At 38.6% G+C, this 16,492-nt stretch overlaps 1 protein-coding gene across 4 annotated transcripts in view; it reads right to left on the bottom strand.

Annotated features, from left to right (window-relative positions):
* The window catches only part of LOC126419820 (small G protein signaling modulator 1-like), a 275,459-nt gene extending 259,579 nt beyond the window's left edge, over positions 1 to 15,880 (bottom strand). For all 4 annotated transcript variants that reach the window (XM_050087048.1, XM_050087049.1, XM_050087050.1 and 1 more), the window contains exons 1-4: positions 15,543 to 15,880; positions 15,131 to 15,174; positions 14,938 to 15,013; positions 8,779 to 8,941 (exon numbers count right to left, since the gene is read on the bottom strand). In XM_050087048.1, coding sequence (XP_049943005.1) covers positions 8,779 to 8,941; positions 14,938 to 15,013; positions 15,131 to 15,174; positions 15,543 to 15,561 — 302 coding nt within the window. In that variant the 5' untranslated portion in view covers positions 15,562 to 15,880. The remainder of the gene's footprint in view (positions 1 to 8,778; positions 8,942 to 14,937; positions 15,014 to 15,130; positions 15,175 to 15,542) is intronic.
* Between the last annotated feature and the right edge of the window lie 612 nt (positions 15,881 to 16,492).

The following is a 16,492-nucleotide window of genomic DNA, read 5'->3' as shown; positions in this document are numbered from 1 at the left end:
CTGTAATGAACTAGGAGCTGTGTTCGTAATTCCGAATAAGTTCTTATGCAATAAGTGTTTGGGCAAAGATGGTCTCTGTTTAAACAGGTCAGGATCCAAAATTCATAGTACAATGTACACCAATACATGTAAAATTCTGAAAAATAGGGGAAACTTATAAGAAGTTATGGGGATAAAAAAACAGTGTTTGGTAATGAAAATGGCAAGACCAAAATTGTGTGCAAGAAAGAGTATGCTTGAGAAGATGAATAGGAAAGAATGTCCCTATATAAGGACTGTAATATAAATGCTCCAAGTGCTGACTTTTCAAACAAAAGTCATAAAAGGGACAAATTACAAATTATTCAATTTGAATGTAGAAATATCAGAGTTATTTGACTCAATGAACACTGACTTACACCTGACAATACTAAAATTCTTAATAAAATCCAGAATTCAGTTTAGCCAACAGTTTTTGTAGACGAGAGAAATCAAATGGTCGCTTTGAATACTTACTCATTCTGATATAAAATATGAAATAAGGAATGATTTTAATCATTTGAATAAAGAGTGTATATTTGAAAGCTGCTGTATCAAGTTGAGGCACCCAAATGTTGTTGTTGTTTCTATTTACAGAGAAAGCTACAACTGAAGCTTTTCTGCTGAAATTTCATTGCTTGCTTTAAAAGCTCAATTACAAAAAAAAAAAGGAAAACAATAGCAACAGCTGCTGACTTCAATATGGATATCAAAGTAGAATGCAATGACGTGTCCAAAATTCATTGGCTTAATAAAAAAAAAAAAAAAAAAAAAAAAAAAAAAAACTTTAGCTTCAAAATCAACTTCATGCAACCCACTCTAGTGGGTTGCATGAAGTTGATTTTGAAGCTAATATTATTTGAAGCTAATATTATTAATATCATGCAAGCCACTCTAGTGGGTTGCATGATATTAATAATATTCAACAAATTATGTATTTGAAGATGTTCATAAATGTTGCATAGATTTAGGAATCTCTGACCACTCTGCATTATTCATTAAACTACCAAAATTAACAAAGAAATTTCATGTAACAAAATCCACACGAAAAGGAACTTCAACGAAAAAAAAGTCAATTATATTTAGAAATAAGTTAAGGGGCTCCGGAACGCTCTATACTTGCAATGTTAAAATAACGCTTATAAATTACATCTTTCCTCACAAAGTATTTGAGGTAGGAAGTTGAACTTTTTACAGATTATTTATTGGAATATGGGCTACAACTTAACACAGGGATTTTACAAAATTTTAGTTCAGTTATTAAAGATGATTTTTTTTCAATTGTAATGAAAATTCACAACATTTCTTTGCAATTTTTTATTTATATATTCAAAAATATACAGTTTTTTGGAAAAAGGCTGTGTTAAATTATGCAGAAGGTACTGTGTAACATTTACTGAAAGTTTGAAACAAATATGTTAGGAAGATCCTTAGAAAACATGTAATTAGTATGAGAAAATAAAAGTTTTGGGAATCGAGCGACAAAGATTGGATTAACTTTTTAGTGCATTCCAGGTCCATAAGATGGATTATCTTCATCCTCTGCAAACTCCTCCTCCAGCTTCCTCTTGTTCCTCCTCCTGTTTATTTCTAGACTCTTTACAGCCCTGTCTGCAGCCCGAAGGCGTTCCTTGTCTAAAGCAAGCATCGCTCGTTGTTGTGTTCATAGATTTTGCTACCATTTTCTTCAGTTGCAGTTACTGCAACACTGTTGCAAAAGGTGGTCATGTATCAACACTTACCACATTTCAGTTGTATTTCACTAGCAAGTCCTACGTGCTTTATTATGGAGTGTTCCAGACCAACTTCACTACAATGAATGCATCTTACACAGTTTGAAAAAATTCCTTTGAGATCTGACATATCAAATATTTCATTCACATCCGATTCGCCCATAAAACATTCATAGTTTTCACTCATTGAACCAAGCTTCTTCTGTGAAGTATTTTCTTTCCACTTGGACTGCTATGGGCAGGTGTACTTGAGAGGTTAGGTTCACTCACTTGGTTATCGTCTTTATTGTTTACAGTAATAACACATACCTTCGGATTTCCAACATTTCTCCTTTTCTTAAAAGCCTTCAGAGGATTTCTAATAACTTTACTTTTACTCATTATTATACTTCAACAAAACAGAGACTCAAGAAACAGAATTAATTACGAATATTTTCGAGATAACGACAGAGTAAATAAACATGAAGCAATCTACAATCACACCATATATATTGAACCATCACAGGTTAGCCACAACACATGCTTTATCTCACATCACTAAAATGTACCTGATGAACACGGGCGTTAATAATAACACCATTTGACAGCAGTTTAACAGCGCCACAGTGGGTCACGCCCATGTAGAACACATTTTAAAAAAAATTTAAAAATAGTTGTAGTCTTCGGAATTGAATAAAAAAGGTAATAGTCTGCAGATTCAGAAAACGCAAAAACATAAAAATTGAACTTTTCATGATTTTGAGCCTTTCCGGAGCCCCTTAAGAGAGCTGACTTGGCTTATAACAGCTGTATTTCAAGTAATAGTCACTTTAACAATTTTTAAGTGGCTTTCTTGAAATATTTAATGAAACTTTCCCACTTAGAACCACATGTAACAAAATGACTAATAAACTTCAATGGATAACTCAGAGTATACAAATTTCTAGTGCCAGGAAGAGAAACTCCACAAAAAATAATAAAAACAGATGTTTTACTATCTTCATCATTACAAAACTATATTTAAAAAATTTGTGAAGGCAGTCAAACAAATGGCAAATAAGTTCATTGTACAACAAAAAATGTGAAACAAAAGAAGTGAGGTCCATTGTCAAATCAGAGTTAGGTGTTAGAGTTAGTAGTAATGAAATATCTACAATTAAAGTAGAGGACAGCTATATTGTAAACCCAACTCAAATATCAGAGAGTTTAACTGAGTTCTTCATTAACGTAGCAAAGTCAGATGTTGATGTAGCAGAGTTTCAGAGTAAAGTAAATCCCTTTCGACTCCATCAAGAAGCTGAGTATCTTACAGATTTTAAAAAAGTCACAATAAAGGATGTGGAAAATATTCTACTATCATTAAAAATAAAATCTGCTGGGTAGGATTGGATACCCACTGTTGTTGCTGTGGTCTTCAGTCCAGAGACTGGTTTGATGCAGCTCACCATGCTATTCTACCCTATGCAAGCTTCTTCATCTCCAAGTAACTATTGCAACCTACATCCTTCTGATTCTGTTTAGTGTATTCATTTCTTTGTCTACCTCTATGATTTTTACCCTCCACAATTCCCTCCAATACTAAATTGGTGATCCCTTGGTGCCTCAGAATGTGTCCTACTAACCAGTCCCTTCTTTTAGTCAGATTGTGCCACAATTTCCTCTTCTCCCCAATTCTATTCAGTAGCTTCTCCTTAATTACGTGATCTACCCATCAAATCTTCAGCATTCTCCTGTAGCACCACATTTCGAAAGCTTCTATTCTCTTCTTATCTAAACTATTTATCATCCATATTTCACTTCAATACATGGCTACACTCCATACAAATACTTTCAGAAACGACTTCCTGACAGTTAAATCTATACTCGATGTTAACAAATTTCTCTTCTTTAGAAACACTTTCCTTGCTATTGCCAGTCTACGTTTTATATCCTCTCTACTTTGACCATCATCAGTTATTTTGTTCCCCAAGTAACAAAACTCATCTACTACCTGAAGTGTCTCATTTCCTAATCTAATTCCCTCAACATCACCTTACTTCATTTGACTACACTCCATTATCCTCATTTTGTTTTTATTTATGTTCATCCTGTATCCTCCTTTCAAGACACTGTCCATTCCGTTCAACTGCCCTTCCAGGTCCTTTGTTGTCTCTGACATAATTCCAATAACCTCAGTTATTTCTTCTCCATGGATTTTAATTCCTATTCCAAATTTTTCTTTTATTTCCTTTACTGCTTGCTCAATATAAAGATTGAATAACACGAGGACAGGCTACAACCCTGTCTCACCTCCTTCCCAATCAGTGGTTCCCTTTCATGCCCCTCAACTCATTACTGCCATCTGGTTTCTGTAAAAATTGTAAATAGCCTTTTGCTTCCTGTATTTTACCCCTACCACCTTCAGAATTTCAAAGAGAGTATTCCAGTCATTTTCAAAACCTTACTCCAAGTCTACAAATGCTAGAAACATAGGTTTGCCTTTCCTTAATTTATCTTCCAAGATGAGTCGTAGGGTCTGTATTGTCTCATGTGTTCCAAGACTTCTACAGAATACAAACTGATCTTCCTCAAGTTCAGGTTCTACCAGTTTTTCCACTCGTCTGTAAGGAATTCGTGCTAGTATTTTGCAGCCATTACTTATTAAACTGGTAGTTCAGTAATTTTCACACCTGTCGACAACTGCATTCTTTGTGATTGGAATTATTATATTCTTCTTGACGTCTGAGGGCATTTTGCCTGGCTCATACATCTTGCTCACCAGATGGTATAGTTTTGTCATGGCTGGCTCTCCCGAGGCTACCAGTAACTCTAATGGAATGTTGTCTATTCCTGGGGCCTTTTTTTGACTTAGGTCTTTCTGTTATCTGTCAAATTCTTCACACAGTATCATATATCCCACCTCATCTTCATCTATGTCCTCTTCCGTTTCCATAATATTGTCCTCAAGTACATTGCCCTTGTACTGACCCTCTATATACTTCTTCCATTTTTCTACTTTCCCATCTTTGCTTATGGCTGGTTTTCCATCTGAGCTCTTGATACTCATACAGAAGGTTCTCTTTTCTCCAAAGGTCTCTTTAATTTTCCTGTATGCAGTATCTATCTTATGCCTAGTGATATTCCGGGTGATTAAAAAGTCAGTATAAATTTGAAAACTTAATAAACCACGGAATAATGTAGGTAGAGAGGTAAGAAATTGACACACATGCTTGGAATGACATGTGGTTTTATTAGAACGAAAAAAAAAAAAAACCACACAAAGTTCACAAAAGTCCGACAGATGGCGCTGGACAGCAAAACGTCAGTGACTGCGCATGACAATCGTGTATAAAAGGAGCTGTAATGAGAGGGATAATCAGATGCGCCAGCAGTCGCAGCATGTTGACGTTACCTGAAAAGACGCTTTTAGTGAAGCTGTGTTATCAGAATGGGGAATGTGCTAGTTCAGAATTACGATCCTGTCGCCATAGGAAGGGGGTTCGAACGGGTAAAGATCTGTTAACAAATGCAGCTGTGGCGAGAATGAAAAACTGGTGAATAGTGAGGATGGTGTTCCATGCAGCTCTCACACAAAGTTGGTTGTTCCCTAGGGCTAGCTTCATGGATTAAATGGCCACAGTTGTCACATTTTGGGTCCAACATGCAATGGTATGACAGATGACCAAAGTATAAGCATCGGAAGTACCCCATAGGTGGTGGAACATAAACTTTCGTGTCACACCTGTGCACTTTGAGTACCTTTTTCTAGGAGGACATTCCCTTCAAAGGCTAAGATCAAGTTGCCTATATCTGCATAATTATCCTTGGGACTTTTTTTGGATGCGTCTAAGAAAATGTATGCCTCAGCACTCAAGATTATCCTATAGCTCCTCATCTGTTTGGAACATAGGTCTCTGTGGGAGATGATTCCTTGGACCATGTTCACAGCAGAGTGTGGATCAATGGCCAATGGTATGTCATCCAGATGTTCACATGCCCCAAGAGGTTATAAGGCAGAGGAGGTTTTAAACAATAGTGATCCATTGCACCTTTTCTCAATGACTCAACTCCTCTAAATTTGTCTTCAACATGTTCCACAAAAAATTGTAGCTTTTTTGTAATAAAAGAACCTCCATCAGTTCAAGTACATACTAAGAATTGGATAAACTGTTTCACTCCCAAATGTTTGGCGTGTTCCTCTTCCCACAGGGTAGCCAGAGAAAGCAGTAGTATTGAAACTGTCTGCCTTGCAATTTCTGTACGAAATGGCCAAATCAGAGTCTCCACTAGGATGCCACCTGCTCTGAACATGCGGCACCTAGCTGCAGCAAAGGCCATCTGGCGTGAAGGCTGTTGCTGGGAGTCCTGATGCCCCAGGAAATGGGCATCTACTACTTGGCATGCATGGAAAGCTAGCAGCCCAGACACCAGCAGTGTGACCCTGTGTTGTCAAGAGTACTCAACAACTGAAAAGGTACACATTGCAACTCCATGTCAGACTATCTATTGTATTGGCTTTGAAGGAATGTAAGAGCCTACACAAGTATTGTGTACAGATGAGCTTCAACATTTGCTTGCAATAGGCATTATTTAAGGTGATGGTCTCCAGTCAGTCCCACTGAAAAAAAAATGAAGGTCACACCCAGAAGGGGACCAAAAATTACTTCAGCCAAAAAGTGATGTATGAATATTCCAAGAACAGAAAGCAGAACCTAGGGAGTGCCTGGATCAACATCAAAGGCTGCCACCATGAGAAAGAGTAAGAGAAGGAAGGATAGTCAGAGATGAGGGACTGCAGCACAGAAAAGCAAGTACATGCTGCGATAGCTTGGGTGCCAGTGCATGCCACATATGTGTTTAGAGTAGTGATTCTCCCCAAGTGGCTAGCTTTACAGATCACTACACACACTGGGTAATTTTCATCACCTGTAAGCCATGGCACAGGCCACATAGTACCTATTTTACTAGCCACCTTTCCCTCATTCACGTGTGTTGTGAAGAAAGTAGAAATAACTTTATGTTTCCTTATACACTATACTCTCCCTAATTTTATCATTAAATCTATAGTATCCAGGTTTATGAAATTTTAAGAGCAGCCCATCTCACTCAGTATGATATCTTTCTTCCAGGATACTACACTGGAGTTCAGTGTGCACTTTTGTTTTGCTAACATGGCAACAAATTAGATCCTTCACAAAAGACATCACTATTCTGAGACCTTTTTCAGTTAAACCACTGTAAAACAGATCCTGATTAAAGAGACGCAACAGTTTTTAGAGGAAAAGTCGGCCCATAATTTATTGCTGATACCACAGAGAAACAATATTGGTGAATTTCATCCATTTATTACTATGCTGGACCATCTTGTGTATATGCCATCATAACTACAAATGGCATTCAGAGCATAACAACTGCCTGAGAAAGAAACTGAGAAAGTAGTTTAAGTTTTGAATGAAAGCCACAGAAAAAAAGAACATATGCACATACACAAATGCAGGCACGCCTGTGCCTATGCAAGCACCCACACATGCACATGCATGCAATCACTTACTTGCTCAGTTGCAGTGTTACAACATGTGTAATTAATGGTATGTTGCTTACCTGATGGCTGAGGCGGTGCGGAGGGGGGGGGGGGGGGGGATGATAAATAACTGAAGAATGAGGCCATCAGTCACTTGTTCCCAAGATAGTCTTATCCGGAGTTAGTAACGTCAGCCAGAAGTTTATTCAGATTGTGATATTCAAGCAGGGGTGATAAAATCAAAGCATTATTGATGCCAGAGGGAAAAGTATTTTGATTGGGCCATTAAGCTGAATAAAAGGCCACTGCCAAACTGTGGCTGAGACAGAGCTGACCAATCAGTGGCAGTAAACATTGCTGAGTACAAAATACACTATTTCAATGACTGCTTCACAATCAATGTCATCTGGATCCTTCTCTCAGCACCAGCTTCTCTGAACTATGTACATAGGAGTCATCTCTGCTATACATCCTTCATTCTCATGATCTGCTTGGCCTCTATCTCCAATGACCTCTTGCACCAACACTCACATCCACCATTTCCCAAGACCCACTTATCCTGTGACCACACCCTCTTCCCCCAGTCTCGCTCCTCCCACATTCTACTCCATGTCACTGTGAACTACACAAACTCACCAGTAGTGGTGCCAGTACTTCACATTCCTATATCGCACATGTGCTGCCTTCCCCTTCCGCATTCCCATCACTTACACCTACTGTCTCCCTCTAACCCATCAGCAAACCTTTCCCCTCATTTTTTCTTTTGTTCACTCCATCCTACAACCCCTCACCTCAGTATACAGGCAGAACTCCTACCCAGTATTGTGCAGTCCATAGATACACTGTAGCTCTGTGTGTGTGTGTGTGTGTGTGAGCGCGCGCGCACCAGCTTTTACATATAGGGTCTCATTTGTCTGGTAGACAGTTGAAAAGGCAGAAAGAAACATTTGACCAAAAAATTTGTGTTTATGATTACTTCCATTTATTCACTTCCAAGTGGTAAGCACAATTTATTTTCAAATTCTTATTTGGAAAAAATATCCTTTTATTGCCAACAGTATTTCATCAACAATTTCATTTTGGGTCATAAATTGTCTATCAGAAGACTTTGCGTTATTCTTACACACATGAACTGATAGTTATCCTAGATATTCCTTTTAATAAACAAGTTATGTCAACAGAGTATACATGAGTATTAAGCATCTTAAACACAGTAATCACATTTACATGTCATTGCTTTCCTGTAAAAATTTCACGACACATCAGACAAGCATTTGCTTGGAAGTTTCCTCCTCCCCCCCTCCCCCCTTTATATGGAAAGTGAACACAATTTATGACATCTTTCAGTTTTACCTTTTGCAGCTATTTCCAAGATAAAATTCTAAGTCATGTTATATATGTGATAACTTAAGAATTTAATGTTGCAGTTCACCATCTTGTGCACTATTTCAAATTATTAACCAACATATCATTAACTCAGTATTTTGTAGATCAGCAGATAGAATTCTATTACTATGTATGTTACAAATCATACAAACATGTACGAACCGATTTGGATCCACAGCCTCTGCTTGCATCACAAGTTGTGAGACAACTGCAGCTGGTTCAAAGACCTTCCCAACTTTGTGAATAAGTGCTGTGGTAGAGCTTGTTTTGAAGAGACCAAGAGCACGTCGTTTTAAACCTTGCGAAAGACAAGCTTCTACTGCTCCTGAAAATAAATATTGCAATTAAAGATACATTATCAGAAAAAGATATTTATCAACAGCTATTTTAATAAATATTGTCAAATGCATGTGACCTTGATGAAAATAATTCCACCATTACATAATTATCAAACTTTACAGCAGCATGTACAATAAATTATAATAAAGACAAACATGTTAATCAGATGTACAATTTTGTAGTTACTGGATACGCATAACATTAAGTGTCTGCGAATGCCACATTCACTGCACAGAGCAATGAGCTGTTGAGATTATGCCTGCTACAACGTCTGAGGAATTACACACAATTTTTAAAAAGTTTATCCAATGAATATTCTGAAATTCTGGCTACAATCAACAAAGTGTGTGTTACATTTATCACAGAACTGCTAATGTATTTACAATTCATCATTCATGAGTGGTGTATTCTGAAATCTGAAAACTGCAAATGGAAACACACCCTCTGCTTCTGGCCAGTGTTTCCTCACCCCACAGTACCACAAGAAAACTAGCAAGGTGGACAAGCTGATAAGATCTCAGGAAAGAGTACAAAGACCACAAGACAGTAAACCAACACAGATGTTAAAAAGCAAGAAATAATAAGATGGGAAGAGCAGAAGCCAGGCCGGATCACCGAGCAAGGGCAGCTATCAGCCCCGTGGGTCTCAGCAGGCAATGGGGCACCTGTCCAATCTCTCAAGTGGCCAATGATGCTAATTCTCCCTACCTCATAGAGATGAGTAGAAACCACCTTCATAGGTAAAATTAAAATCAGATACATTGTCATCCACTAGCACTGGAGGTAGCATGTCAGCAAGTTTAAGGTTTTGCCTTAAGATAACCAAATTGGGACAGTCCAGTAAGTTGTGGGCCATCATCAGATGGGTACCACGCCAATGGTACGGTGGATCCTCACATTGTACAACATTGCCATTTGTTAGCCAAGTGTGGCAAATGCAAAATCTACACAGTGGTAGAGTACTGCTGACAAGCTTGACAGGAAGACTGCCACATGATCATAGGCTCCTTTATTGCTCACAGTTCACTCGGTGAAACCAGGGCACACCAATCTGTGTTACAATCATCTAGATAGAGTAGCCTTCAGGAGCACACAGGAAGGAAGAAGGAACAAAGAGAGATCTCAAATGCTGAAGCAGAGGAAGGGGAGGAGATGGAAAATTAAGAAAGAAGGAAGAAGAAAAGAACAGACAAGGGACTTGTCAGATGCCAGGCTACCAAAATTTCAGAATGCATTCTGGAAAATGCCCAAGACCTGTTCCCCAAGGGAAGGAAAAAGATAGCTAGAAGATAGATATGCAGCACAGAAAGGGATGAGGTGCTGCAAAGGCTGGGGACCCGTGATAGCCAAGCAGGAATTCACCAATGATGGGGAGGTGGGGAGGGGGGGGGGGAGGGAGGGGGAAGCTCAATGGCTGAATATGATCCATATGCCACACTGAAGTGTGTGGGGGCATTGGTATTCAAGAGGCAATGATCAAGTCCTTTGAGTGAAGTTTCTATAGCTTTACCATGGCCAGTGGTGGTAGTGCCACCCCAAGAAGGGTTGAGGGCATTGAAGTTACTCAAAATGAGGAAGAATGGGGGAGGCTGAGAAATCAGTGTAGACATGTTCCGAAATACTTCTCCACTGAGTGGGAGATACACATTATGACCATAAAATCCAGAGACGTCCTCACATAAACAGACAACCTCCAAAGTTGTAAGAAGTGGTACATGTGCATTGCGGACAAATTCCAGAAGACATGTGCAAATTCTGACCATCATTCTGTCATAGCAAGCTCAATTCTTAATATAGACTGAATTGCCACAGAGGATAGGGGCATGGAATGTGAGGAACCAAGTTCCCTTGAGGGCACTGCAGGGAGCAGAGGAAACACATAAAAGATGTCAAAGCTCAACCAGGCGGCAGAAAAATTTGCTACAGCTCCACTGGAAGATCATTCTATCAGTATCCTGTGAGGGCTTGAAGAGACCAAGGAGGCAGGTCATACTCCATGGTCACTTGCTGCCACTGGTTGTGAGGATACAGCATTGGTACACATCAATACACACAGTAGAATCCCGGGTGAGAGCTTACCCTTTCTGATGCGTTATGCCAGGGGAGAGTGTTGCTTCTCCAGATGGAGTTGGTGATAATATCCCTAGTGGTTAGGGAGACAATGCTCCCAAAGCAGGTGTGGGGAAAATGATAGGAGATCCCAACAACCAGAGGAGCAAATGGAGTCAAGCAGCGTGAGGGAGAAGCCACACAGGGAGAGGATACTGTCACTAGAGGCAATGACATCATCACAGTCATAGAAAAAGTCATTGTTATACATACAAGATGTAAACAATCACACATATTCTTAGCCTCCTGATACATGAGCCAGTCATCAGTCTTTTATTCTTAGATTTTCTTTACTCTCCGGAAGACTGTGCAGTCTGGTGAACAGGAGGAATGGTTCTCTCCCCAGTTGACAAAAATGGGGCTACAATCCCTACACATTGGGCTGGCATTATAATCTGAAGACATCCTCAAACCTCAAGCATCTGAAGCACCTCATGGAAAGGGGAACAAAGTGTCACATCACTTCGATATACCACCACCTTGCTCTTTTAAGGCAACAAGTCTTCTTGCAAGGCCAAGATGAAGGTCCCAGTATCAACCCTATAGTCACTTGGCCCCAGATGGACACAATGGGCAAAACACGCATCCCATCACTCCAAACTGGCACATAACTCCTCACTGGTCAGTAAACGTAGGTAGCAGTGGAAGATAATAGCCTGTCACCCAGTTTGTCACAGGTGAGCAGCTTCCGTAAGAGCAGGGGATGCCATTTCAATCACAGCTGAATCACCTTTCACTCTTGAGATCAATGCTACTTCCTCAAACCTGTCCTCAAGTTATTCAACAAATAATAATGGCTTTGTGACCAGAAAGGAATCCCCATTGGTCCTCGAGCAAACTAAGTATTGTGGGGAGTATTCCCTCCTTGTTTCTTAGTACTACATGCCTCCCACATCATAGCCAGGGAAGAAAACAATGTGGTGTCACACCTCTCCAAATTGTAGTAATCATTTCCTTCAGAAGAGACTGTTGGGGCTGTGCGACCATCAGGGGAAGAAACTTTGAGCTGCTTTATTTGTCAGCCATCTGCCTCAGTGGCACCCACTCCAAACGACGGCTCTCCCCATGGGCAAGACACAGCCACAGCAGTGGCTACCTGGCTGGATAACTGTTGCCCTGAGTCCCTCTGGCCCTGCCATGATGAGCATTCAAAGTGCAGGATTCAATAATATGATCCTTGCATCACACACACACACACACACACACACACACACACACACACACACACAAAGACAAGAAAGTAGTGGAAGGACAGACCTGCAGCACAGTAATGGAAGTAGTGCTGCAAGGACAGGGGCCCCATGTCAGCTAAATATGAAATCACAAAAGAGATACAAAACCCACTAGGGGAGATGATGTAATTGATCGTGATATCCTGTTGCAGAAGCTAAATAATTGTGGAATGGAATTTGAGGTCTGTCAAACAAACGCATCCGTTATTTCCTCGACGTTTGCCAACAAATCACCCACATAAAACACAAAGCTGCAGAAACACACAAAATTTCTAATTTATATAGTAATTGGAAAGTCAGAAATTGAGTCCCTCAAGAGTCAGTTCTTGGGCCCAGTCCCTTCATACCTAATGTTAATGACACAGCAGAAAAAAATAACAGGACCACAGTTCTTTTTGCAGATGATATCAATATCCTCGTTAGACCGTGTGATGAAATATCTGTTACAATACAAAATTAAATGCAGTGATTCAGAATTAACAAGCTTATTATAAAGTCTTAAAAAGCCTTTTCATCATTTTCCTAACTGCACAGAAACACTTGTTTTTTTCAACTGACACAAAAACTGTCTCAGCATTATAGCATTGTGAGAATTTTTAGATACATATATTCAGGAAAACCTGAAATGTGAGATACACCTGAATAACCTAAACAGAATGCTAAATACACTCTCACATGTTAATGAATCCTCACACAAAACTCCAGCCATGCAACAGTGGTAACTACATACCACGGCAGCAATCAATCACTACTAATGTGTGGAATTACTATTTCGGAAAACTTCATAATTAGCAGAAAAAACAATTAGGCTAGAAAACCAGCTTGTCAGAATAATAAAATAAGCTAAATACTTTTTAAAAAATCTCAATTTTCTACCCCAGCCTTGTCGCATTGTTTCTTCTTATAGAAATATGGAAACCATGAAGTCAGCGTATTATGGTTACTTTCATGCAATTATGGCATTTGGAATTATATTTTGGGGAAATCAGCCACTGGCTACAAAAAGTACTCTGTGTACAAAAAAGAGCCATAAGGATCATGTGTGGAGTCCATCCTAGAGCCACATGCTTCTTTTTAAGAAGCTTGAAATACTTACATCCACTGCGCAATATATATTCTCGTTGATGTGCTTCATAAGGAAAGAAAAATCCATCTTTAAGCTGAATAGTGCATATCATTGTCACAATAATAGAAGGAAACATGATATCCACTATGAACAGCCAAATCTAAGTATGGTGCAGAAAGGAGTCCATTTCAGTGGCTGTAAGATTTTTAATCCCCTCCCTTCAAGAATTAAGTGTTTGGTAGATTATGATCTCTTGTTTAAAAAAACATTAAGGCAGTTCCTATTGCAAGGATCATTTTATACATTAGAAGAGTTACTGAACTACAGTGTTTAACATCTCTTGTATTGTAAATTGCAAATGTATGGCCAAATTTGTATTTGTAATACCGAATATTTTTATTGCAAACATATACTTTGCAATATTTATTCTTCTGTAACACTTATTTTGTAATCTTTATCTCTCTCTAAAATGTATTTTTGTAGTGGGACCTAAGTTACTGTTTACTGTTTTTTGTTTTGTAATCTCTGTCTATATCTAAAATGTGTTTTTTTGTAGTGGGACCTAAGTTAATGTTTACTGTTTTTGTTTTGTTTTATGTACTACCATAAATTCTGGCCAAAAGCTTGTAAAATTGACACGTTCCATATCCTATGATAGTGTCACAACATGGATCACCGGAACAAGAGATAAATAAATACACGAAACAGAAAATTTCTAAGACTCACACATTATGCTGCAGTTCAGTAACTTAAATTTATTGTTATAATTTTTAACAATTTTTTATTAGTGTAGTATGTGCTGTCACTGTTTGTCATGTGCATAATCTACTCTATACTCTGCATACCACTGTGAATTGCATGGCAGAGATTATGTAACAACATCTAACCCAAATTCAACAGCACAATGATCTGAACATAATGTAAAACAAGTTAACGAGGATGCCCAAAGTATGAAATTATGCTCCTGAGCTTTGAAACAGTTCTGCCTTAATCCTATAAATATGCATGAATGTGAATTAACCCATTCCAAGACTGTGTGTACTATGAAGACAGAAAGAGTATACTTTACTGGTAGTGGTGGAACAACTGAGCCAACGCCCAAGGAAATTCAAACACAAAAGAATTGAAATTATTTTCTGAAAGAGCAATTCCTGCACTGAGGGTAAAATCATTTAACAATTGGAGAAGTCGGGGGGGGGGGGGGGGGGGGGGGGGGGGAACGAGAGACGCAGATGAGTTACGGGTTCACTTACAGAAACTTTTCTCTACATCATAAACATTTGTTCATCTAGCACCTATCATACATTTCTGCATATTGCACTCTTATTGTGATAACAGCTGTTGATAAATAGAAACTCTTCCTCAGTTCGACGTAGCATTTTTCTCACTCTCTGATACACCACGGCTGCAATTATTAATTCAAAATGCACAACAGAATATGAAGTAGCAGAACTGTAAACAAAATAACATTTCAAACAAGATCAAAGTATACTTCAAAGAAATAATGGTCATACACCATCCTGGATATGACATTGTGGCTTTAAAAAAAAAGCAGAAATCAAGAAACAGGCCTACCACATAGAGATGTTATTGAGCTGCTTTCTTCATGAACAAACTTGCGTGTTACAGCCTCTTCCATTATTTGTTTTACCTGAAAAAAATGAAGAGAATATAAACATGACAACTTAATTACCAACAACAAGTACTGGCTCAGTTGAATTGTAAACGTACTACAAAAAGAACAACAATTCTGTAAGCTCACACATACCTCCCTCTTTACATTCCATATTAGCCTTTCCTTGTGCTGCTTCCCTGAAATTAATAAAAAAATGATCATAAACTTACAAAATTTACTGTTATGCAGACAAAAAGTTTGACAACATACTTCTATAATTCGGTCTGTTCGTGTCATTTGTAGTAGTTACGTTTCATTTGCATACTGGTCTACATAATTTTCTATTACAGAGCCTATCGATACACACAATATACAAAATCAAACTATTATTAACTTTAAACATTACATCTAACACTGTACTCATGAACCAGTGTATACATTTGTCTACAGGATATAGTGCTGTCATCTCACTGTCAGAAATTCACCAAATAAGTTTTAACACCTAACGCTGTTAGTGCTTGAGGGCTTTATAACAGGTGGTCAAGACTGACGGCGTTCCGCTTACCTGTTTCTATGGCTGTCATTTCTGCGATGAAACTTTTAGAGCCTAATAGGAAAAATCTTGTATTCGGCGAGACTATATAATCAGCACTTCACATCAAACACCTATTTTTTCCCCACGGTTCAACAATTTACATCGCTGACAAACTTGTACTTCTTAAACACAATGTAACATTTCATTACGGCACTTTTTACCGTCGTCCATTACTACAACGTCACTTTCTATCAACCGAAATACTGACTACTAAAGTTCCGCTACAATTTTTGACAGATCGCTTCGGTCTTCCTCCCACTGTCAACTTGTACCAACAGGGGATGGATCGATGTCGAGTCACTCCCCGGACGAAGTCCCGTGTCGTTCTAGGTACCATGCCCACTGCATGTCAAATGCTCTACTCAACTCATGGTCTATTTGGTAACAGAACAGTTATGACGGTAACATTACACTGTCGTTGCGGGTTAGATTACCAGGGCAGAACACAAGATACCATAGTATTTTCGAATCTGAAGAAACTCTATTTTTAATAGCCAGATCAGAACGGTGCTGTACTTTTTTTTTCTTTTATCTATTGTAATGTTGTGTGATCTTTCTTCATTTATTTTTATGTAGTACCTCATTTACCTCATCAGTCTCACGGTAACAGAACAGTTATGACGGTAACATTACACTGTCGTTGCGGGTTAGATTACCAGGACAGAACACAAGATACCATAGTATTTTCGAATCTGAAGAAACTCTCTTTCTAATAGCCAGATCAGAACGGTGCTGTACTTTCTTTTTCTTTTATCTATTGTAATGTTGTGTGATCTTTCTTCATTTATTTTTATGTAGTACCTCATCAGTCTCACAAGTGGTCTATTTTACTCGCTGACATATTTGCGGGTTTGCCGTCAGATGACGTTGTGCAAATTTGAGTAAAGTCTACATTGTTCATCAAGAGTCACATTCCACCA

Source organism: Schistocerca serialis, chromosome 9 (assembly GCF_023864345.2).
Source record: "Schistocerca serialis cubense isolate TAMUIC-IGC-003099 chromosome 9, iqSchSeri2.2, whole genome shotgun sequence".
Taxonomy (NCBI): Eukaryota; Metazoa; Arthropoda; class Insecta; order Orthoptera; family Acrididae; genus Schistocerca; species Schistocerca serialis.
This window is presented reverse-complemented; position numbering and strand designations above follow the sequence as displayed.